At 30.1% G+C, this 24404-nt stretch overlaps 1 protein-coding gene across 3 annotated transcripts in view; it reads right to left on the bottom strand.

Moving 5' to 3' along the window:
* LOC135922492 (dual specificity mitogen-activated protein kinase kinase 1-like) overlaps positions 1-23255 on the bottom strand; it is a 39933-nt gene extending 16678 nt beyond the window's left edge. The window contains exons 1-11 of one of the 3 annotated variants that reach the window (XM_065456854.1): positions 23114-23255; positions 22954-23071; positions 22786-22899; positions 22645-22701; positions 6207-6296; positions 5780-5857; positions 5241-5292; positions 4522-4646; positions 3506-3626; positions 2010-2071; positions 1394-1455 (exon numbers count right to left, since the gene is read on the bottom strand). In XM_065456854.1, the coding sequence (XP_065312926.1) occupies positions 1394-1455; positions 2010-2071; positions 3506-3626; positions 4522-4646; positions 5241-5292; positions 5780-5857; positions 6207-6296; positions 22645-22701; positions 22786-22899; positions 22954-23071; positions 23114-23193 (959 nt within the window). In that variant the 5' untranslated portion in view covers positions 23194-23255. The remainder of the gene's footprint in view (positions 1-1393; positions 1456-2009; positions 2072-3505; positions 3627-4521; positions 4647-5240; positions 5293-5779; positions 5858-6206; positions 6297-22644; positions 22702-22785; positions 22900-22953; positions 23072-23113) is intronic. The other 2 variants (XM_065456856.1, XM_065456855.1) reach the window with 2 other exon arrangements.
* Between the last annotated feature and the right edge of the window lie 1149 nt (positions 23256-24404).

Genomic DNA, 24404 nt, shown 5'->3' with positions numbered 1-24404 from the left:
TAAAGGAGAAAGTTTATGTAAGCTGTGTAAGGAGTTGTTTAGTTTATGACGGCGAAACATAAATTAAAGCGGTCTATAAAGCCAAATTGGAAAGAACGGAGATGAGGATGATTAGATGGATGTGTGGGTTATCTCTGAGAGAAAAACTAGCAAGGAATTGCGAGCAAGAATGGGTATAGAAGTGATTGGAGTATTAATGCGAAGAAATAGACTAAGATGGTTTGGGCATGTGATATGTAAGACAAAAGATGGGTAGAGATTACCTTGATGAAAGTAGGAGGATCAAGAGTTAGAGGAAGGTCCAAGATGGCGTGGATAAAGGTGATAGCGGAGGGTATGAGAAAAATGAATCTTACAAATATTGATACTCAAAACCGTCAAAAATGGACAAGAAAAATCAGAGGGTAAACTGGCCAACTTGGGTAAACCTGGAAATCGCCATTAAACAGAGACGAGTGAAATGCTATATTTAATATTTGCGATTCTGTTGAATTTGAATAAAAATATAAAATTTGCGCTTCTGATATTGTATGAGCTTTATTATACTCTTCTAAAATTATTAGCTCTTTCTCTTATTCGTCTTCCATAATATAGGAGAAATCTATTAATCAACAGGTTGTTGTAAACTAGCCATGGCCACTGTTTGTCACATGCCGATTTGCCATGCGATGTAGCCCATAAATGACTCAGCTTTTATTCCGAAATCATCTTCATGGTGGGTAAGATTGATTATATTTTTGAAATTCTTATATTGTGATGCTGCTCTATCCGAAAAGTGGGGCGGCTATAAATTTCTCTCGGTTAAGTAGAGGATTAATATTTTAAGAATAAATGAATGGCAATTGTATTATGAATGAGATTCCGATATAATTACTTAAGTTAAATAATTATAAGTGTCTTGTAATTGATCGCAAAAGGATATTTCCAAATCCTTGTACTTTACCTTGAATCACAAAGGACGATATATTTTCCTTCATTTAAAATCATTTTAATAGAATTCATGCCTTCCTTAAAAAAAATTTAAACAATCTAAAAATTACAGAGGCAAAAATTCTCATTTTTCGTACCTTTAAGGCTCTGTATCTCGGAAACCAGGTGCGTTAGAGAAATAAAATAAACAGCTTTTTCATTTTTTTACCTATCTAAACATTTCCAGTAATTTTTAACAATTTTAAAAGGGGTCGGCCGAAAATGTGCCTTTTTTGATCGATTTGACATGGAATGGCCTATTATTTTAACCAGATGTAAGGGTAATTTTAATGGCTATCGTATAAGTGGAGGTAAAACAATATAGTAATGAAGAGACATGTTAACATGTTAAGCGTATGATGAGGCGTATCTGTATCAATCAAAAAATAAAAAACGGCACGTAATTAATATATATATAGATTACCATAAATTAACGAAATCAACGAATGCGGATGAAAATAGGGAAAGCGGAAGGGTTGGTGGTGCCTTTAAAAACAAATAGTTTTAGTAATGTAATTTAATGACGAAAAAATAAGATGAACAAATCCATGATAACTGTAAAGTATATTTATAGCGTTTCATTTTAAACTCATTTATTACTTATTCATTTCTATCAACCAATTATAATACCTTTTTTTACGCAATTTCGTTCCATTTTGTGAATTTAACATTATATTTAAAATTCAAACTAATTTTTGTTTTGTACTTGGTTTGTTTTATTTATGTAAACATTTATACTCTCAAAAAAAATATATATTTGTATCTGGAAAGGAAATTTGTTAAGAAAAAATAGGATTGGCAAAAAAGTTGATTTTTATTATATAAATCAATTTTTTTTAAATATATAAATCGTGATTCTAGTATTAACTTTTTGAGTTTTAAGATTAAAATCTTTTGTTAAACATAGTATTTAATTCTTAAATAAAAAAATTTCATTTAAATCTGTCATGTCATTATAAAAAAAATTAATTTTGAAGGTAAACCCGAATCAAATAATACAAATAAAATTTCCTAGCGCAATTTTTTAAAAAAAAGGCAACCTCATTAACAATGTAATCTAGCAATTCGAATATCGACATTTTCTGTATCACTGGTTGATTGACTGGTATTATTATAATATAAAAAGAGGTTATGCGATAATAATTGAAAAATTAATTTAAGAATATTTATTTATGTTAGGTTTAGTGGGAAAACACTCTTATTTAATAATTAATACGAGGTTCTCCCATAATTGTTAATTGTAGCACCTATCTTGAAAAACTTTCATTAAAAAACATTGAAAAAGTTTTAAAATGATTAAGATGACAATTGTGACCCTTATGAAATATAATATTATTAAATTTTATTACAAATATTCTTAAAAAAAGATTGAAAGTTTTTAAAATGACGAATATGACAATTGTCACCATCTGAATTATATTGTTATTGAATTTCCACTAAAAGAGATCTAAAATATTCTTTATTACCTATTTTATTTTCTTTAAAAAACACTGGACACGTTTTATAATGACAAATATGAAAATTGTATTGAATTTACACTAAAACAGATTTAAAATATTCATTTTTACCTAATTTTATTAATAACATTGTAAAAGTTTTAAAATGATAATATGACAATCGTCACCTTTCTAAATTAAATGATTATTAAATTTACAATAAAACAGAGGTTAGCCTATCAAAATCAGTTTAAGGCAACCTTAGCCAATCAAAATCGGCTTAAGCTTTGCCAAAAAAATCGGTATAATAGGCTAAGCCGATTACTCAACTAGCATAGAATTTTAATTAATTTTTTTCCCTAATACTTTTTTATTATTTTCTTAAATAATAAAATTTTTCTAAATCGGGCATCGTTCCACCAAAACATAGGTAGGGAAATATATTTTTTATGCGGCCTTTAACAATATTTATTTGAGATCTAGGCTCGTTTTGTGGTGGGCTAAATCTTTAAAAAGCTTATAGGGAAAGCTTAAACTGAAAATATTTTTTTTCCTCTATTTTAATGTTATACACTATATATAAATATTCAGCAATATACTTTTAAAAGGAAGAATAAATAGGGATTTTTTGGAACATGGACAGGTATATTTTATTGACATCGCCAGCCCGGGGCTCTAGTATTTTATATATCCTGAAAATAACCTATATTACAATAATGGAATATTTAGAATATCTTCCCCATTTTTTAGAGATTTTTTTTTATAAAACTCAACTGAAATAATCAATAATATTTTATAGAATTTCGAGGATAAAAAGCAGAGCACTCTAATACAATCGAAATTCAAATTGTGGGGGGGGGGGGCACTTTAAAATTAACATATATATGCGGTATCCCTTTTATAATTGAATCTAATTATATTGTCATCAGGGTAGTTTCAGTGTTATTGGCTTGAGGGGGGTTTTGGGGGGTTTGAATATAAGAAATTAAAATGGAAACCCATATGTATTCGATAGATTTTTATAACGAATGAGGAAGGAAATCCTTCAGGACTAGGCATTTTTATAGGATATCTGTGAATATTATAAAATCAAGATAAACTTTCGGGGGATTCCGGAATTGGTGGAATAGGATAACGTCCAAGAGCCATTTCCACCAATGAGAGGCCCAAACTCCAAATGTCCGATTGGACCGTGTACTGATTGCCTTGCAATCTTTCTGGCTTTTTTTAAAAGAGGGAGATTAAAAAGTGGTGCAATGGTGCTTCGCACATAGCCATTTAGCATAAAGGTGCCAAAGGATCAAATATTCAAATTATATAATGAGCAAATGTAATAGTAAATTATAAATTTTATGAGAAAAATAACTAGCAACATGCCGTTTCGCCTAACATTGCCAAAGGACTAAGTTGAATACTCAAATTAAAAAAATGTAATAGTAAATTAGAAGAATTTAATTGTAGACGAGCAAAATACTAGCAAATTAACAAAATAGCGTGAAAAGTATTTTTAAGAATGTTTCACGCGTTTTGCCTAAATGTGCCAAAGGACAAAATTTAATACAAATTAATAGCAAATTATAAAATGAGCAAAAATAGTAGCATAGCAAAATGCCATTTCACCTAAAAGTTCCAAGGGACAAAATTTAATAGCCAATAATTATATAATAAATGAGAAAATTTATATTGTAAAAAATATTATATTTTGGCACTCTTTTAGGTGAAATTCGTTTTTATTAGGTGAAATGGTTATTTACAAAAGCACCTAAACCAAATAAGTATATAGCGTCTTAAGCTCATTAGCTTCTTTGTATAAATAACCTAGAGCCCTTGACTTCATAAAAATACTCGCTTATATTATGCTTAAAGAAAAAGGGAGTCAAGACATGTGCAACTTTTCCTCCTTTTAGGCACTTTTAAAATTTCAAGATGATTGATTGCCTACTTGATACTTGTTCTTGTTCTTTTTAAAATTTTCATATTCTAAAAAGTTATATGAAAACATGGAAAATTTTGTAGCCACTATTAGAATGCATTCTATTCATGATAATTTTTAAATTCATATTCCCTTTTAATTGAATCTTAGTTTAAAAAAAAATGAAAATGTGTTGAAACTAACTGCCATATAAGATCTGGTTCCCACGAAGGTATTCGCCATAGAGTCTATCAACTGACCGCTCACACCGAAATCGCATATTTTGATTTCCCCTCGCGAATTGACCAAAATGTTTGAAGGCTTAACGTCTGTATATAAAAATAGGGGAATAATAATTAATTTGGATTATATATGTTCACTTATTTTGAGAAGAATCCCGAATTTCGGTTTAAGAGATTGCAGATATCCCTATAAATTTTAATATCATTTTTAATCAATATGGATAATGTAAATTAAACGATTCTAACTTAATTAAACACGTCCTAAGAACCATTTAAAGCAAATCCTTCATACCCCCTTAAGCGATTAGGTTCTTCCTGTCAGCAGGCTAAGCCAACAGCCCCAATAATTTAGGTATTCATTAAAATTTTAGCCCAACTTAACTCTCCATCCAATAATAAAATCATTATTTCAATTCCAATTAATCAAGTATTAGACTAAATTTTTAAGACTTAAACATCCTAAGTTAGTAATAAGCCCATTCAATTTGATTTTTAATTCCACACCCTGCTTCAAAAAAAATATAAAGTTTAAATAAAGCTATGTTCATAGAAAAGCAGTGAATTTGCCCTATTTTCCAGGTAAAATTGGCAATTTTTTCTAAGGAAAATTGGCAATTTTTTCTAAGGAAAATTCCCACCCCGTTTATGTAAAATAAATCGAAACTAATAAGTATTATATACCTCGATGCATAATTTGATGTTTTTCGCGCAGGTAAATGAGACCTTTCAATACCTTGATTTAATAATTTTTAGGAAAAAATAATATTTGGGGAAGGTATTGTATATTGGGCAGTATATTCTTCTTGGCTAGTTTGGTACGATTAAGTGAATTTTATTTTGTAATATTGTGCAAAGAAATTTGAACCACTCTTCCAAGGAGTGAAAGAGATGGTCCCAATATAAAAGGAAAATGCGTATAATCAGGGTTTTTTAATAACTAACAAAGCAAGCCAGAACAGACCTAAAAAGATTTTAAAAAAGGGGGGTGGGAGCACTTTTTACAGATCTCTAATGCTTAGAAAGAAAGTTAAGGTTCTTTTTCAAAGAGTGAGTGCCTACTCGTCCTCTAATTAGTATAAAAAAGAGACACGATTGTTTGAAAAAGGGATCAGGTGACTAAAAAAGCTTAATATACAGATAGAGCCCAATAATAAAAAATGTAACATTATAATTTAATCCTATATTTCAAATGAAATAGTATAATAATAAATAATTATAACTGCTATAGTGATTTTCGCCAAAATATTTTCGGGAATCCGGCCTAGCTTTCGTTGCACTAGGTCCAATGAGCCCCCGTCCTATATATACACCATAAAAGAATAAGAAAAATTAAGGATTTATAAATATTATGAAATGAGAATGCGGTTTCTTATCATTCGTAAAGGGGTTCTAAACATTATCAATCAAATAAATTTATAAGGAAGGTTATTAAACTTAACTACTTTAATTCAGTCTCCTCCCAGCTTGATTTTAAAATTTAATATCCTACAAATTTTAATATTATCTAATATTTCCCATTAGAATATTTGGACGAGATTACAAAAATTATTTAAAACTAAGGGTCACTGACAATTACTATATTTGTACATCATAACTTAATTATGATATATTATATATTATTTATTAGTTTTTAGAAATATGATAAACCATATATTCCATGCAAATGCTAATTTCTCTATCATTGTAAAAAGCACCGTAAAAGCCAACTATTTGAGGTGAATTGCAATCGTGTAGTACCTTTGAATAAATAAATGTTTTAAAATAAAAGGTCAACCTGTTTATAAAATGTTTGTTTTATAGTGATAAGAAATTTAATTAACCAGAACTACTTTTTTTGCCAACACTGACAGATATCAGGCTAATATCATAGATCAGTGCTCTATGTTACTAACTAATTAACAATTTAACACCCCCCCCCCCAATGCCCCAAATAATTTTTATTGGCGCAAAGTATAATATGGGAATACCAAATATCTAAGCAATGTTTTTAGCTGGGTAAAAATTTTAAATTTTATTTAATACTATCTTTGAATGTTGTTATAGCGAAAAAAAGCAGCCCAAATAAAAATTTTATTGAATTTTCTCTGCATAAAGCATTTTTAAAGCAAAATTAAGGTAATATATATCTTTTTTAGTTGTATTTAGTAATATTTTATGCATTTATGATCAATTTATACCAAAATCAGATATCTGTACCCACTTTTTTAATTTGTACTCTTTTTGAATTGAGCATTTTTGAAGCAAAATTGATTTAAAATGCAATAATTGGTAATTTTTTCATATTTTTTATTAATATTTATCTTTTTTAGATGTATTTAAAAATATTTGTTCTTTTAATCAAATTATATCAAAATATATGATTTTCCAATGGAGTACCTTGAACTGAACCCGTAGTATGGGCAATAAATAATAATGCCAAATAACGAGTAGGAAGAAGAGAAGAATTATTTTTTTTCGCTCTTAATTTTTCATAAACATTTAATTTCTTTCATTAATTTTTTTTTAAAATTGGATTTTAAATATTATTCAAATTCCCTCCTTATATAATATTCTACAAAAAATTAATGTCGAGGTCCCCTTGTTTAAAGTGTGTCTCTAAATTTTGTTACATCTGTGCGGGCTATATATTGTCCGCACAAAAATGTCCAATTTCTCCAATCATTCAAAGGATTTATGAAATTTATTACAATATTCCACTCTGCGATTTAGATAAACCATTTGCCCCTAATTACATATGTAAAACATGTTATAATTCTTTTAATTCATGGGTAAACGGAAAACGGTCATATTTTCCTTATTCGAAACCTGCATTTTGGCACGTAGCTAGAAATCATTCGTGGGATTGTTATTTTTGCTCGATTAGAACATTTGAGTTTAACAAAAAAAATAAGAAGAAAATTCGTTATCCTGAAATTTCGTCGGTTGTTTATCCGGTAAAATATAATATGCATACAACAGTTCCTTTTTTTAATAGTTCGCAGCTGGAAAAATTACGTTGCCAGGTCAATGACAATATTGATCTTGAGTATCATCCCGAAGAGGATTGACCATTTATATCACAAGAGCAACTAAATGACATAACCAGAAATTTACAACTTTCAAAAAGAAAGTCCAAATAGCCTCAAGGCTTAATGATTTTAAAATTTAAAAAAATGGAGTTCGACTTCAAACCGATTCCGTGGAGCATCGTTTAAAAATTGATTCTCTTACAAAATATTTTTATACTATTCCAACAATCTAGGTCAACTTTTTTTACAACTTAATATTGAATTGGTGCCCGATGAATGGTGCTTGTTCATCGATTCAAGCAAAAACAGCTTGAAAGCAGTTTTGCTTCATAACGGAAATTCTAAGCCTACAATTCCCATCGCCTATTCCAACCAGTTAAATGAATCATATGAAATATTTATTGTCAAAAATAAATTATTCCATTTACGAATTTAAGATATGCTGCGATCTCAAAATGATCGCAATCCTGACGGGCCTTCAGTTAGGCAACACCGAGCATTTGTGTTTTCTTTGTCTCTGGAATTCCAGAGAAACTCTAAAACATTATACAGTATCTGAATGGGAGGATCGTCCCAACGTTCTTGAAAAAAATCGCGTAAATATCCCGCTTGTTTCTAAAAATAAGATTTTGTTACCTCTGTTGCACATAAAATTAGGACTAATCAAAAATTTTATAAAAAAATTGTCCGAAGGCCCCACGATATACCTTAGAAATTTTTCCCCCAAGCTTTCCCAAGCAAAAATAAAAGAGGGGATTTTAGTGGGCCCTATAAGAAAATTCATGAAGGACAGTTTTTTTGAAGATGAATTGTTACTCATTGAATTAAAAGCATGGGAATTTTTTAAATGGATATGCAAATCGTTCCTTGGCAATCATAAATCAGCTGACTATGGTGAGAAAATTGATGACCTATTAACAAATTATAAGGAAATGGGATGCCGAATGTCCCTCAAAATCCATTTTCTTCATTCCCATAAAGATTTTTTTCCTGAAAAAGAAATGGGGGAGCGGTTCCATCAACAGATAGAAAATCTCGAAAAGTTTTATCACGGCAAGAATTGTATAAATATGTTGGCGGACTACTGCTGGAGTATCTTTTTTGAAGAAAAATCATCAACTTCATATTCGCGGAAATATATTTAGATTTACCATTAAATATTTTTAAATTCGATAAATTTTATGTTATTGTTTAATTTGTTTTAAATTCAATAAATTTATTGTATATTACAAGTTAAATCCTATATAATAATGAAGGAGGGGGTGGGACAACGGACCGATAAAAGGTTTATTAAAAGTAAAATATGAGATAGGTTAGCTTAGCATAATATATTTATTTAAATATGAGAAATATAACTATTTCATTTAAAATAAATTGTTTGGGAATCGTACCGTGTGCAGTGTAGCGAAGAGAACCAAAGCCACAATAAATAAATATATTAAATGTAAGTAAGCTATATTAAAAAAGATTTTATAAATAAAGGTAAAATTTAAAAAATATAGGTTGTTTAAAAATTGAGTAAGGATTTTATAAAAAAAAATGTATAATAAAAGGAAGGTTTGCTGCAAAAATTAAGATATTTTTTTAGTTGTAGGGATCATTAGAACCGAAGTTAAAAACCTTCAAAAAGTGCTAAAAATGACCTTTTTGGCCACTTTAACCTAAAATAAATAAAAAACCTAACGTGCTAGAAAAAAACTGACAGCGGATTTAGAATATGCATAAAAAACTGTCTTAAAACATGTTTATTTTATTTTCTCACAAAAAATCAAGTCGAAATTTGTCATACAGTGTAATTTAATGATAAATTTTTCCAATTTATAATCTTTTTTATTAAAAAGAGTTTATTAAAACCAATTTAAAACAAAGGTCATATAAAAAACAATTAACGATTATAAAAATATAAGGCATATATATAAATTTAAAACAAACAACTGAATAAAAATTAAATAAAAAAAATAATTAAGAGATCGGTTTATTTACATTGCTTTTGGAACCATGATTATCAGCAATTACTTTGATGAACAGCCATCGTAATGGCTTGTTTGAAAAAGAATGATTAATTAAGATCACCACTTATTTGGCTTAATTTTCCCCTAATAATGAGATAAAAGGAATTCTTCACCAAAAACACCAAGAGTTTTGGTGACAAGTGGGATAAAAATCAGGTTAGTGATGTCTGAATATTTGTTTATTTTCAAGAATTCTGCCAAATTAATAGCTGAGATATTTCTGTTGGATCGTGCCAAAAAATCGATGCATGTGCAATCACAAGAAACCGGAAGACCAAGGTATTAGGGTAATACCAACGAGTCTTCTGTTGTCGTTTGAGCATAAATGAGAGCTCTAAGGTATTTGGGATATTTGGCCTCTTTAAGAGCTCTTGCGATCAAATTATTTATGTTTTTACGCCGTGGGAAGCGGCCTTTATGTTTTATAAAAAAATATTATTTTTTTAGTGCAAAATTAAATCAAAAAATATATTAAATTGACTTTTAAAAGGGTTTAATATTTTATATCAGACCATGATATCGACCAAAAACAAAAAATTATGAGTATGGGTAAATACCACAATGGTCCTAATGAATATTTGGGTAACTCACTGAATCACTGGAAAAAAAATTTTTTTTTATAAAAAAATAATAAATATAAGATCGTCTGGATTTTGGTAGAAATTTTTTAATGGAAGGGGTAAATTAAATATTGATAAATCTTAAAAATATTTTTCCAAGTTATAACAATCTGAATGAAAATGGATATGATCATTACTCTGTCAATCATAGCTAAAACTTTATAGACCCTAATGATATATCAACCCACACTCAACGTATTGGGCGTTTATGGAGGGATCTTAAGCAAGCATCCCCGGAAATGGAAGAAAATCTTCCTCACATTTATATATATGTAATGAATATTCCTATTTTCGTAATATTAAAAATTTGTCTTATATAAATAAATTATTTAAATTTTTGAATGAAATAAGTTTATATAAAACTATTTTTGTTTTTCCTTAAAAATATAATATATATCTATATTATCATTGTATATATATTATGTTTATTCAAATAAATTGATTTATTATCTAGTATTTGATTTAATAGTAAATTGTAAGAATTATGAAAATTTTCACAAATAAAATACTCCGTTTTTTTAGATTCTTAAATATATTCCGTTTGTCAAAATTTTTAAATACACTCCTTTTTTTTTAATTTTTAAATATACTCCGCTTTTATTGTAAAATTACACCAAAAAAATATCCAAACGATCTTATATTTATTATTTTTTATAAAAAATAATTTGTTTTTTAATATTTTTTTATTATTTTTTTTTAAGAAATAACCTTTATTTTTCATCATCCAAAACAAACAAAGAAATCAATTTTTTATAAAACAAAAATATATTATTATAATATATAATAATACTATAAAAAAAAGAACGGAGATGGTGTGGCGCAAGGAAACAAAAATGAAAAAGGGACGTAAGTGTTGTTTAGGATAGCTCTTTGGCTAGAAGACTACCATTGAAACTGATATAATTAGCTTTGAGAATCGCTATGGATAGTCGTTGACGAAGAAAAAAACCCTCTCGAGGTTCTTCTGAGAGTTTGCTGATTTGTGATCCTAAGTTTTTGAAAAATGCTAAGGCGAGTTTGCCGAAGGTGCCAAGAGTGGTTGATATGATTGAGATGAAGCAATGATCGTTCATTATTTCTGTGTATTTAGAAGTTTTAAGTTGTTCCTTCTGGTCAAGGATGTTGATGGCGTGGTTGGATGGGGTCAATACAGGAATAGTCCCATACCAAAAGTTGGCCTCTCCTCCATGGGATTTGAGAGATCCCGTCAGGACGTTTACCGTCAGATCTAAAAAGACCCTGTGGTTCTAGAATGGAAAGAATTTGGGCGGATTTCAGAGCATGTTGGATGATTGTATTACATTGCTTGTGTCTGATGAATCGTCCATTGCAGGAGCGACAATGTAAACTATGTCTACCCTTCGAGTCAACTGGCGAGTTGCACCCTGAGCAGATGTGAGGGTGAGTGATGGAACAATTTAGACGAATGCCGATGGCGTGGGTAAATTCATTGTTGGATAGTTGAAGCTGAAGATTGGTAGATGGGATGGCCCCAAGAAACTCATGTCCCGTACCATTGAGCAGGGAAGAGAATAGGGTGCGGTCGGTAGATTGCATGCTAGATAAGAGAGTTTCAACGCAGCGAGCAACCGCTGGTGCATCCCAGTCTCTGTCTATTGGTTGTGGGGGGATGAGAATCAGCATTGATCTTTGTTTTCCAAATATCCATAGCCACGATTAAGGAAAGGTCTTCTTTAGAATTATAGGCGGTGGTTATTGGCTTTGTTAAGAGACTACTCGATATGAAAGTAGTTATTGCTAAGTCATGTGGAGATCTGATGCCGAGACCAACAAATTTGGTTGGAAGAGTTGCTTGGGCCCAAGCGGTTTCGTTGAATCTGATATTTACTATTTTTTCGATTAAGTCCTTTATTCCTTTTTCGTAAGTTTGGAGAGGAATAGGATATTTAAAAATTGGTATTGACCGAAGTGCGTAAAGAATCCTTGGTATAAAAAAGAAATTTTTTAGCAAAAAAAGGACTTGTGTGATGGAAGAAGTGTAAAGATGTCCTCCAGTTTAAGGAGTATGTCAAGTGTGGAATGAAGAAAGGTGCTTATTGCCTCGTGTCCTCCTACAGGCGATCCTAGATGTGTTAATTCAACGCTTGATGTGAATTTGAAATCGTGAGTGTTAAGAGCATTGAGAATTCAGATTTGCTCTGGTTAAGCGAAAGTCCAATGGCTGTGCCCATTTCTATAATTATGTTGACTGCTTTGGTAATTTCACTACAGGGACCACTCAAGATTCCATCATCAATATACCAAGCGTGGAGCGATAGAGTACATGAAGAGTTTATTGATTTTATCATGTCATTGATTCCAAGACTAAAGAGAAGGGATCCGAGAGGGTCACCCTGTTGGATACCCTCGACAGAAAGTATCTTTTCTTTGTTGAATTGTAAGATTGTTGGTGATTGGTAGCAAGAGAAAAGAAATTTGGTGTAAGCGGGGAAATGGAAGCAAGTTGAATGTAGGAACGTGTTGCGCGAAAGAGTGTTGTAGGCGTTAGAGTAGTCAATTTTTACTAGGGATTCGTTTTTTGGGTTATTTTCAAGGTGAATTCTTGTTAAGTGCACAGCAGCTTCACACCCACCAGGTATCCCTACACCAAGTTGGTAGGGGGTTAGAAGGTGTGCGGCATCGTGTTTGATTCTAGATGCGATTAATTTAGCGACCAATCTACGGTATGTTGAACCAATGGTGATGGGCCGAATGTCCTTGTTTGGTTTTTGGAGTGCGATGAGTCTGGCACCGAAGAGTAAGGGGGTAATAAAGCTGGGTACGTCTCCATTTAGGATTTTGTTGACTAAGTTTGTGATTTTAGTGAGAATTGAAACCTGTGTACAGATCACAGGAGAGGTAATGTCCTGTAAAAAAATTGGTCTAATCCCATCTAGACCATGAGCCGAATCCCGATGAAAAGATAGGATTGCTTTCCTTACTTCTTCCTGTGTGAAGTCTGCTGCACAATGGGAGTAGGGTTGGGGCAATATTGGCATAAATGTTGTTGTGGGATGCTTTGATCGAAGCTTAATTAAGGTATCTAAATTGGATTCCGCCAGAGTGTCATTGGTTGAAATGAGTTTGAGGGCCCCTTTGATATTAAGACTGTCAATTTTATTCGAAATCAATGAGGCTTTCTGTTGAAGTGGGGTTATTTTTTTTTTGTTTTTGGGATGTCTGGAGATTTGGGACTCATGAAGATGAGTGTTGATGTTTAAACAGGCATCTTTTATTTGTTGAGTTAAGGATTTTTGGAGTGATATGTCAGGTATTTTGAAAGTATTGTACCCGAAGTTTAGAAATTTTAACCATTCTTCTTCTTTGTTAAAATTTTGCAAAAGAGAAGATATGAAGTTGCTGAGAGATTTAGCTACTTGTATTCTCGCTCCTTTGGGTATTCTCGTTATGATACTTGGTTTTGTGGAGTTAAGAAAAATATCTGAGAATGAGGCACCAATTTCTTGGTTTAGGGGGGGGATCTATGAGAGGGAGGGGAAGCGAGTAAGTGATCTGAGAAAGAGGCGTGTGTTTTGAATGCGGACACCTGTTAGAGATTGGTCCATGAACAAAAAATTCTCCATCATTTGTTAAATGTATTGGTTTCAGGCAGGATGGGCAGATTTTGCGTTCATGGGGGATGGCCATAGGTATAAAAAAAAATGCAGCCAATAATAAAGCAAAAGCGCCTGTGAGAGGTCTGTTGATTGATGAGCAAAATAGCGAAGGAATGATGAATATGTATGTCAGAAAAATCGAGCAACGAGCGAGAAAGATGCTCAATATGAGAGGTTTCAAATAAAATAAATATTATAAAAAAATAATACATTGAGTATCCATTTGATATTCAAATATAAATTATTAATATTCAAATAATTTTCCTAAATAATCTTAGTTTCTATTCTATTTTTAAGCTATTTAATTTTTAAAATTTCCACTATTTTGTGAAAATTATCAACTTATTTACAAATTGTCCCACTTTTAATTTTTTTTATAAAATGACAGAATAGCTAAATTATCTAAATTGCAACGCTTCATTATACTTTATTTCATGGTTGTGCTATATACAAGTGTTGATATATATAGGATACTAAAAAATATATACACTGGTTTAAAAGATTTAGGATTTCTTAAATATAGACAAAGAACTGATGTGCTTTAAGTTTAGTATGGTCTATTTTCTCACACCGATTACATGCAAAAGAGTAAATTTTATATACTAATTTTTGTGATGGCCTGTGTAATAATGTGGAAAGTATACATATAAAGCTATTATTGATAATGGAAATATATGTATGAATATATCATATTATATTATTTGTAAATTATGAATTAGTATATTCTTTAATTAGATATATTTTATAATGATTATATATATTTTGATTAATAATATTGGGTAACGGTTAACTACCTAACACCCATAGCATCTATTATAATGTGATATCCGCACCCATATATATTGTTATGGTTGTATAAATGAATGTTGTATGAATTATTCCAAATATTATATTGGCTCAGTCATGGATAAGTATGAATTTAATCTAATTTATTAAATTGGCTATGACAAAACAAAGAACTCGTAATATGAATCAATTGGATGTTTTATGAAATAAATTATGGGGAATAATTGGAAAATGTCATGGCAAGTAAACTGTTTTGTAATATGATATTTGTTTGAGCAATATGAATGTATAGGATATTTCATGAAATTAAAATGGATAAAGATAAAATTGTGAATCAGAATTAAGTCAATGGAATAAATTATAAAGAATTTGCAAAATATTATAAAATTATGGTTAATAATAAATTTGATTTGGAAAATATATTGATGGTTCGGATATTGAATGAATTATTATAATTGCTAACAAAGAAAATTTTTGATGAATGAATTTACAAAAGAAAGAATATAATAGCATATTTAAATTTAAGGAATAATTCCATGTTATGAATATTTGTAATGATATGAAATTAACTTTGGGAAATTTATGACCCAGTAAAAATGGAACATTATGGGAAATAATATTGTGAAAACATGGATACTAGTGATCTAGGACATTTACATGACATTGGGCTGGACAATTTATACATAAAGATATAAGGACGTTGGGTTCTCAAATCATGCAACCTATGCAAAACTAATGGGGCTTCCATGAGTCAGAAGAAGCCATACTTGGGTTAAAGGACTACTGATGGCTTCTTGTGCAATGTAAGGAAATGGATTATTTCATGGGCCATCCAAGGATGATAGTGATCTCTTGGTCAGCTTGGATAAATTTGATCTCATGGGTCATCCAAGGATTATAACTGGTGGCCTTGTGGGATATTCAAGCACAATGTCGACTAATCTACTATGGACTCGATAACGATACTCTGTGGGAGATCAAACATACAATGGCCCCAATAATGACAATCTGGTGGGAGATAAACAATGGAATCGATAAGAATACTTTGGTTGGATTCCATCAATATTGATGCTCCATTGGGAGATCATTCAACAAGGAAAACAATGATACTATAGGAGAGATCAATCTTACCAAGGCAAATAATGATGCTCTTAGAGATCAAAATTTTAATTGCGAGAAGAGTGAGTGTTAAAAAAGATAACAAACACCACATGGTAAGGGCAAATGGAGTCGAAAGACAATTTTTTAGGTGAAACCTTAAGTTGTGGACGCCTCTAGGAGATGTATATTTCCTTTTAATTAATGAAGGGGAAATGTAGTAGTGTGGAAAATATACATATATAGTTATTTATATATTATGGAAATATATGTAAGAATATATCATATTATATTATTTATATATCGCCGGGGTGGCCTAATGGGTTAGATGTATGCTTAGAAACAGAGGACGAAGAAGGACGCAGGTTCAATCCTGGTAAGGAGCATAAAAACTTTCAAGTTTTTCTTCGATGACTGATGTGTAAAGACATATGGTAAGATGAATTTCGGAGCTTAGAGATGACACCAAGGTCACCGACAGGCCTGGACAGCCGGGTGCTAAGGATACCTGTCCAATAAACAAAATATAGGAAACAAATGGAAATATGAATACGAAAGCTAGGGCGTTAACTCCAAGCGATGCGCTGGGTGTAGACCTCCATCCTGTGAAAAGTAAAGGTCAAACCAAAAAAGACAAGATTAGCAAGTTTTAATATTGGGACGCTTAAAGGTAAGACGAGAGAATTGGCATCAATACAATAGAAAATTTGACATAGCGTGCATACAAGAGACGAATGGAAGGGACAGAATGGGTATAAATTGTACTATAATGGAATTGTTAGCAATAGGAACGGTGTGTCGGCATCATCCTCAGTCAAGATCTTACCTCCTCAGTAGTAGAAGTCAACAGGATCTCTGATAGACTAATGAAGATAAAACTCTGCATTGGTCAATCAATACTACACATCCTTTCAGTATATGCTCCTCAAACAGGTTGCAAGGAAGAAGGATGATTGGAGATTGGTATAAATTGTACTATAATGGAATTGTTAGCAATAGGAACGGTGTCGGCATCATCCTCAGTCAAGATCTAACCTCCTCAGTAGTAGAAGTCAACGGGATCTCTGATAGACTAATGAAGATAAAACTCTGCATTGGTCAATCAATACTACACATCCTTTCAGTATATGCTCCTAAAACGGGTTGCAAGGAAGAAGAGAAAGATGACTTTAGAGCTATCCTCGATGAAGCTGAAATGGAAATCGCTAAGGATGACCTAGTCATAATTGGTGGTGACTTAAATGCGAATGTGGGGAAAGCAAGAGATAGCTACAAAAGGCATCATGATGGTTTTGGAAATGGAGAAAGAAATAATGAAGAAGAGCATGTACAGAAATTTGCGCCAGCCTTCGACCTTGCCTTAACCAACACCTACTATAGGAAAAAAGGCAGTCATGAAAGTGGTACAAGGAAACACAGATAGATTTCATGCTAATCCCTTGTAGAAGATTAAAAGGTAAAATCCCAGGAGAAGATATAGCCGCTCAACACAAGCTACTAGTCATGGATTTACACATCTCAAATAAATCCGCTCAAAACAAGATAAAACTGGAACCATGCATCAAATGGGGCAAATTAAAAACAATGACAGATGCCTTTGCAATCAATGCAAACATTGAAACAATAGATTCCTCAGTCAGTGAAAAAATGTGGACAGACCTTTCATCCAGATTAATAGACAATGCCAGGCTTGACAAGGGGAGGTAACATATCATACAAAAAACTATGGTGGTGGAATGAAGAGGAACAAACCACTATACAGGAGAAAAAAGCCCTTTATAAAATATGGTACAAATCCAAAAAGATACAAAAAATCCAAGAGATTAGCTACAAAGGCGAAAATAAAATATACAGATTAACCAAACAGCGAGAAAAGAATTCTTGGGATATAAACGAAGCTCCGAAAGTAATCAAGAATAAAAATGGGAAATTGATAATAAAGGAAATCAGGAGTTTCTCAACTTTAATCCCCATATACTACATCTAGACGAACACTAGTCAAAACCTTGTACAACCTATAACAGAACAAGAAATAATCACAGAAAAACAACAAAGCTAGGGGTCCAGACGATATTCCAATAGAAAGCCTTAAAGCACTAGGATGGAATACATCTCCTCACAAATCTGTACAATAAAATACTTGGAAATGAAGAGTTTCCCCGAAAATGGAGGCAGAGCTATATAGTTCCTATCTTCAAAAATAAAGGGGATCCACACAATTGTCAAAATTACAGGGGCATAAAACTAATGTCACACTTGTCTAAAACTATACGAAAAAATAATAGAAAAAAGATTAAGAGACATAATCGAAATAGGAGAGACTCAGTTTGGCTTTATGCCTGGAAGATCAACAACTTATCTGGTGGGCGCTACGCGACAAAAAGTTTCCCGAAAAATATATAAGAATAATACAGGATATGTATATCCATACAACAATGGTCCGTAGCACAACAGGTACTTCAGCAGGCTTCACAATAGCCGAAGGAGTTCATCAAGGGTCGACTCTCAGCCCACTTCTCTACATTACAGTAATAGATGTATTAGCAGTCTATACCTCAAACAGTCCCGTGGAATATGATATTTGCAGATGATATTGTGATATTTGCCGAATCCAAGAATGAAATGATAAATATCCTAGAAAAGCACGGACTAAAAGTAATTAGAGAAAAGATGGATTATATGGTGATAGGAGGAGATGAAACAGAAAGTATTGATATAAATAAATGGCAGATATCGGCAATTGAAAGTTGCAAATATCTGGGCTCCACTATACAAACAAACGGCACAATAGAAAAAGAGATAAAGGGTAAAATTAATCAAGGGTGGTTAAAGTGGAGATCTTTATCTGGAGTGCTATTTGACAAAAGAATCCCACACAAATTAAAGGGAAAAATTTACAGTTCCATAGTACAACCAACTATTCTATAAAGTACGGAAACATGGCCAACCAAAAAATCCTACAAACTATGGAGATGAGAATTCTGAGGATGATTGCTGGGGTAACAAGAAAGAATAAAGTGCGCAGTACAAGAATACTAAGTAGTTTAAAGGTAGTGCCCATTAAGACTAAGTTAATGGTAAACAGACTTAGGTAGTATGGGCACACAATGAGAAGGCCTATGAACTACATAAGAAATAAGGTTGAGAGTTTGGAAGTGATGGGCAAATGTAAAAGAGGAAGGCCAAAACTTCAATGGGGCCATAAAGTTAAAAAGAGATTGTATGAATAACATAAAGTGGAGAGAGATGTTGAAGGTGCTTACCATCAGAAAAGGTGAAAGCTTAAAGAGAAAAAAATTATTTATATATCATGAATTAGTATATTCATTAGTTATATATATTTTATAATAATTATATATATATATTTATGATTAATATAATATTGGGTGATGGTTAACTACCTGACAACCATATCATCTATTATAATGTGATATCCGGATATATATATATATTGTTATAATTGTATAAATAAATGTTGTATAAATTAACTCAAATATTATAGCCTGCAATATGTGGAAATATATGTATGAATATATCATATTATATTATTTATATATCATGAATTAGTATATTCATTAGTCATATATATTTTATAATAAATTGGGTGATGGTTAACTACCTGACAACCATATCATCTATTATAATGTGATATCCGGATATATATATATATCTATATATTGTTATAATTGTATAAATAAATGTTGTATTAACTCAAATAATATAGCTTGCAATATATGGAAATATATGTATGAATATATCATTTTATATTATTTATATATCATGAATTAGTATATTCATTAGTTATATATATTTTATAATAATTATATATATATTTATGATTAATATAATATTGGGTGATGGTTAACTACCTGACAACCATATCATCTATTAATAATGTGATATCCAGATATATATATATATTGTTATAATTGTATAAATAAATGTTGTATGAATTAACTCAAATATTATAGCAGCAATATGCAGTCTATTATTATATTTTTAGTGTTGTTAAAAATAACTAGTAACATTTTTCCAAATAATAACTATCTAGTTCTTCTGGAAGATGTAAATCTTAGTTATATTTTTTGAACTATTTTTCAAAATATGTTAAACATTTATATATAATATAGTATATCATTCCCTATATAAAAATGCTATGTTAAATATGTTTCACTTAGATCAAGTGCACCTGTAGTATGTTTGTTTAGTCTTGAGAAGCTTATTGTTGGAATTAGCATGCCTTTTAAGGACCAATTTTTAAAAATAATTTATTGTTAATCAGATAAAAATTGATTATGCCCAATTTTTTTGAAAAATATAATGGGTTTTTAAGGGATCCCTTTAACCCTAACCCTAAGAATTTAATTTTTTAAAATATAAAGAACTTATATGGTATTATCACGTTTGAACCATGATAAAGAATAATCTTAATTTAAAAAGCGTTTTCTTTTATTTTTTAAAAAATTTGATTGTTATTTATTTATTTTCTAAGTTTTTTGGGGGGCTTATGAAAGTAGATATGTAGAATATAGGGTATCGATTGATAGCTTATCAAAAGATCGGTTCAACTAGAGGTCAACATTTCCCCATTAATGAGTGAGTCTAAGTCTAGGGGGTCAGGAATATTTTTATCAAAACAAAATATAGATATAGGTATCAAATAATGGCTAATTTAAACATCTTTTAACTGAAAGTATTCATTATTGGTCTTGATAGGTAGGACTTGGTCTAAGGGGGTGGGGTAAAAAGTAAAAGGTAATGATATTGGTATCAAATAAAAGATAATTAAAATATCTTTTGATTGTAATAATAATTATCACTCTAGGTGGGTGGGTCTAGGTCTTGGAGGATCAAGAATATTTTTTAAATACAAAATAACGATATAGGCATCAAATAAAAGGTAATTAAAATATCTCTTGATTCTAATAATTTTAATCTAACTAAGCGGGTTGTGTGGTCAGGAATATTTTTATAAACACAAAATATTGATATAGGAATCAAATAAACGGTAATTTAAATATCTTTTGACTGAAAATATTTACTCTTATTTTAAAGGTTTGGACTTGATCTGGGAATGGCGGGGTGGGGGGGGGGGGGGGTGTAAAAATAAATATTGATATGGATATCAAATAAAAAGTAATTAATAATCTTTTGATTATATTACTTAAATCATGCTAAGCGGGTGTGTATGTCATGAATATTATTATTAACACAAAACATCAACATGGGTATCAAATAAAAGTTAAATACAACATATTTAGACTTCAATATTAAATATCACTATAAGCAAGGGTCATATATAGTCAATGCTTTCTAAAAACTCATTGTAACTCAATGATAAAACTATTTGCTCGTAACTTAATCTAATATGTAATATTTTTAAATATCAAAATTTCTGGAGGCTATATTTTAAACAATCTATTCACAAATTTTAAAATGACATTATAAATTTTTCTTATTGTAGTTATAAATTATTGCACTTCTTTACAAGCAAATCATCCCTATTATATATTTTTTTCAAACCATATAATCAACACATATTTTATTTGATTTTGATAATTGAAATTTAAAATGTAATTTTGCATAATTATTTATTATTTACACAAATAATATTCAAGTGACATTTTGTGGAACAATTAATACCGTTTTTAAAACATTGGCATCTCTTACTGTTGCAACTTTTTTGGCAATTGCAAATTGATTTACAATTACCATAAGAAGATGCACTACTTGATGCTGTTATTATGGAGATGCAAAAGATATTTAAATTAGCTTTTATTTGATTTCCTTATTGATATTTTATTTTGATAAAAATATTCCTGACCCCCCCCCAGACCTAAACTGGATTAAAGGGGATTGAATAGATCTTTTGATTAGCTATCGATTGATACCCTATATTAGACATATCTTATTTCATAAGACCAAAAAAACAATATTGAAAATTAATTAATAACATTAAAATTAAAAAATGAAACACACATAAAATGCTTTTTAAAATAAGATTCCTCTTTATCATCGTTAAAATGTGATAATACCATATTATCATTTAACTTTTAGTTATCCCTTTAAACCTTGTGATGATCCTGAATAGTTCAATTACGACATATATTGTGTTAATTCTTATATTTATTATGTATAATAAGTAAATATTATTTTGTGATATTTTTTTCAGTGCAAATAAGTTATACATTTTGTCTTTTTGTTTTCAGTGCAATTATGTCTTTATTAAAATTTTTATACAGAATTGTAAATTGATAACATTATAGCAATAATATTTTTTATAATAGGAATGATAAATGTGATTAAAAGTTTTTAAAATTATTCAAATAATATTTGTTTAAATTAATTATGAACAAATCATAACATTTGTATACAAATAATTATTATTCAAATTGGTATTTATGAATATTTCAAATAAATGCAATATTCCATCTACAATTAGAGCACTAATCATGAGTATAGACCTGATATAAAGGTCTTGCAAGCCACAAACATAGATAAATATCATTAAATCGTCAGTTATTGTTAAGTATTCATATTTAAGTATAACATTTAAAGAGTAAATAAAATAAATATTTTGGGTTAGTTATCTTTGCCTAAAAGCTTCTTTAAAGATTCAAGCAGCAACTGCCCAGACCTAGGTCTAAAAAATAGCTACCAGGCTCTAGGTAGGGATTGACCAAAAATATTAATTTAACAGGTCTCTACCTGATATAGCTAGCATCAGTACACCTTTGTTTTTTTTTAAATTTTGATAGAATATTGCTTTGTGGTTTGAGCCAATATACTTAATCTAATTAGAGCATTTATTTACTATTAGTTGAATGCTCAAGCAACAAATTGGCATTGATTGAGGCTTGTTGAAACTTTTTTTAATTTGAAAATTATCATAATTATGCTCAAATTAAATTCATTATTAAATTTAATATATATTTTAATTCTACCTTTAATTCCCGAATAATTTTTGTCCTAATGTCTGGTTTAACTTCTAAATGAATCATCTATTATAATAAAATTAACTAATTAGTTAAAGCTCAAAACTTTTATTTACTTAAACTAAAAAATTATAAATGTTTTCATCATACCTTTCTAGCCATTAAAGTGCCAGTTGGCTTATGTAATGCTTTGGTAACAACACCACCATTGCCTGCTCCTAACTCCCCTAAATTTTCAAAATCTTCAGCATTTAGTTCTCCCAACTATAATGATAGTTTGTCCTTGATATTAAACGAAATTTAATCAATATAGCTAACTTGTGATTTTTGTCTAAAAAAGAGTTCCATTCTATTTCTTTCAAAATCATCTAAGTCCAATTCTGATAAACGCTTTTGTAACTTCTCATAATTTTTGGTAACATCTTTTTCTTTGGCTCTATCATTAATTTATTGATATTTTAATCGATTCAATATTTACCCCTTATCTTCATCGGCTTCTACAGCTGGCAGTGTTAAATTAAACTTATTCTTGGGATTTTTAGCCATTGCAATGGCCATAAACTGAACTGTGATCAAAAGATTTGAGAAAAATAAGCTTTTAAGAATTAACTAAATATATATTTAATTATAATGAATGACATGTTCATATAACAGCTGATTATATGATTTTAATCAAAATAAAAAATATTGTAAATAACTCGCTGCGACTGAAACTAAGGCTTACTTATATTCCAACACCATTTGGTATTAAGAAAATATTAATGGTAGATATATATACATTTTTACAAAAAAACGTACCCTATAACAGCTAGAGATCTGCAAAGTTAGGCCCGGCCCGTACCCAGCACGAGTCGGACCCGGTCCGAACGGGCTTCGGGCCGGACTCGGGTCTAATTTTATTTAAAATAATCGGGTTCGGGCCGGGCTTAATATTTTTAAAAAAATTCCGGCCGGTTCGGGTCGGATCTTGGAACTTTTTTTAAATATATCTAAATTTATCAATTTTATATTGAATTTTTTATCTAAAATAAAAATATTTGATTTTATTTATTGAAACTAAACGATATATAACATATGTCTTTTATTTTGAGTAATTATATAAATCAATTTCTATATTTAAATAAATTCGGGCCGGGCCGGCAAAATTTTTTAAAAAAAATTCGGGTTCGGGGTTTGTTACTACTCAAAACTTATCCTTACTGTGATGTATTATTTAATTGCTGGCTTTTTTTGAATGAATGAGCTGGCAAAACCTTTTTAAAAAATATTTCGAGCCGGGCCGGGCTTGAAAAATTAGGCCCGATGCAGATCACTAATAACAGCCATATTCTATTTTAATTATTTTATTTTTATTTTTTTAAACATATAGTAATATTTAACTTTATTATTTTCATCGCCACTTTAAATTATTTCTACAAAGTAAGCACTATTTTATCTATTAATTTTTTCTATAAATTATGTAATATTATTGTAAAAATATATTAGGCTATTGTTAATTAGACAGTTTCATCATAAAATAGATTTAGAACTAATGAAAGGCAAAAGAAAAAAAGAGCTTTGGACCTACGGTTAACTAAATTAAAATTTTTAAATTTATTTATTAAAAAATAATAAAATATTGGTAGTCTGTATTGCGAGGAATTACTTTGTAGAATGGGTATTAGTAATAGGGATTTAGCTCAATTTAAATATTAGGATTTAATTTATCAAGCGAAGATTTCTTTATTTTTTCAATTAAGTATAAAAATAAAATCTGTTACTATTGAAAA

This window comes from Gordionus sp. m RMFG-2023, chromosome 1, assembly GCF_954871325.1.
Source record: "Gordionus sp. m RMFG-2023 chromosome 1, tfGorSpeb1-WG-v2, whole genome shotgun sequence".
Taxonomy (NCBI): domain Eukaryota; kingdom Metazoa; phylum Nematomorpha; class Gordioida; order Chordodea; family Parachordodidae; genus Gordionus; species Gordionus sp. m RMFG-2023.
This window is presented reverse-complemented; position numbering and strand designations above follow the sequence as displayed.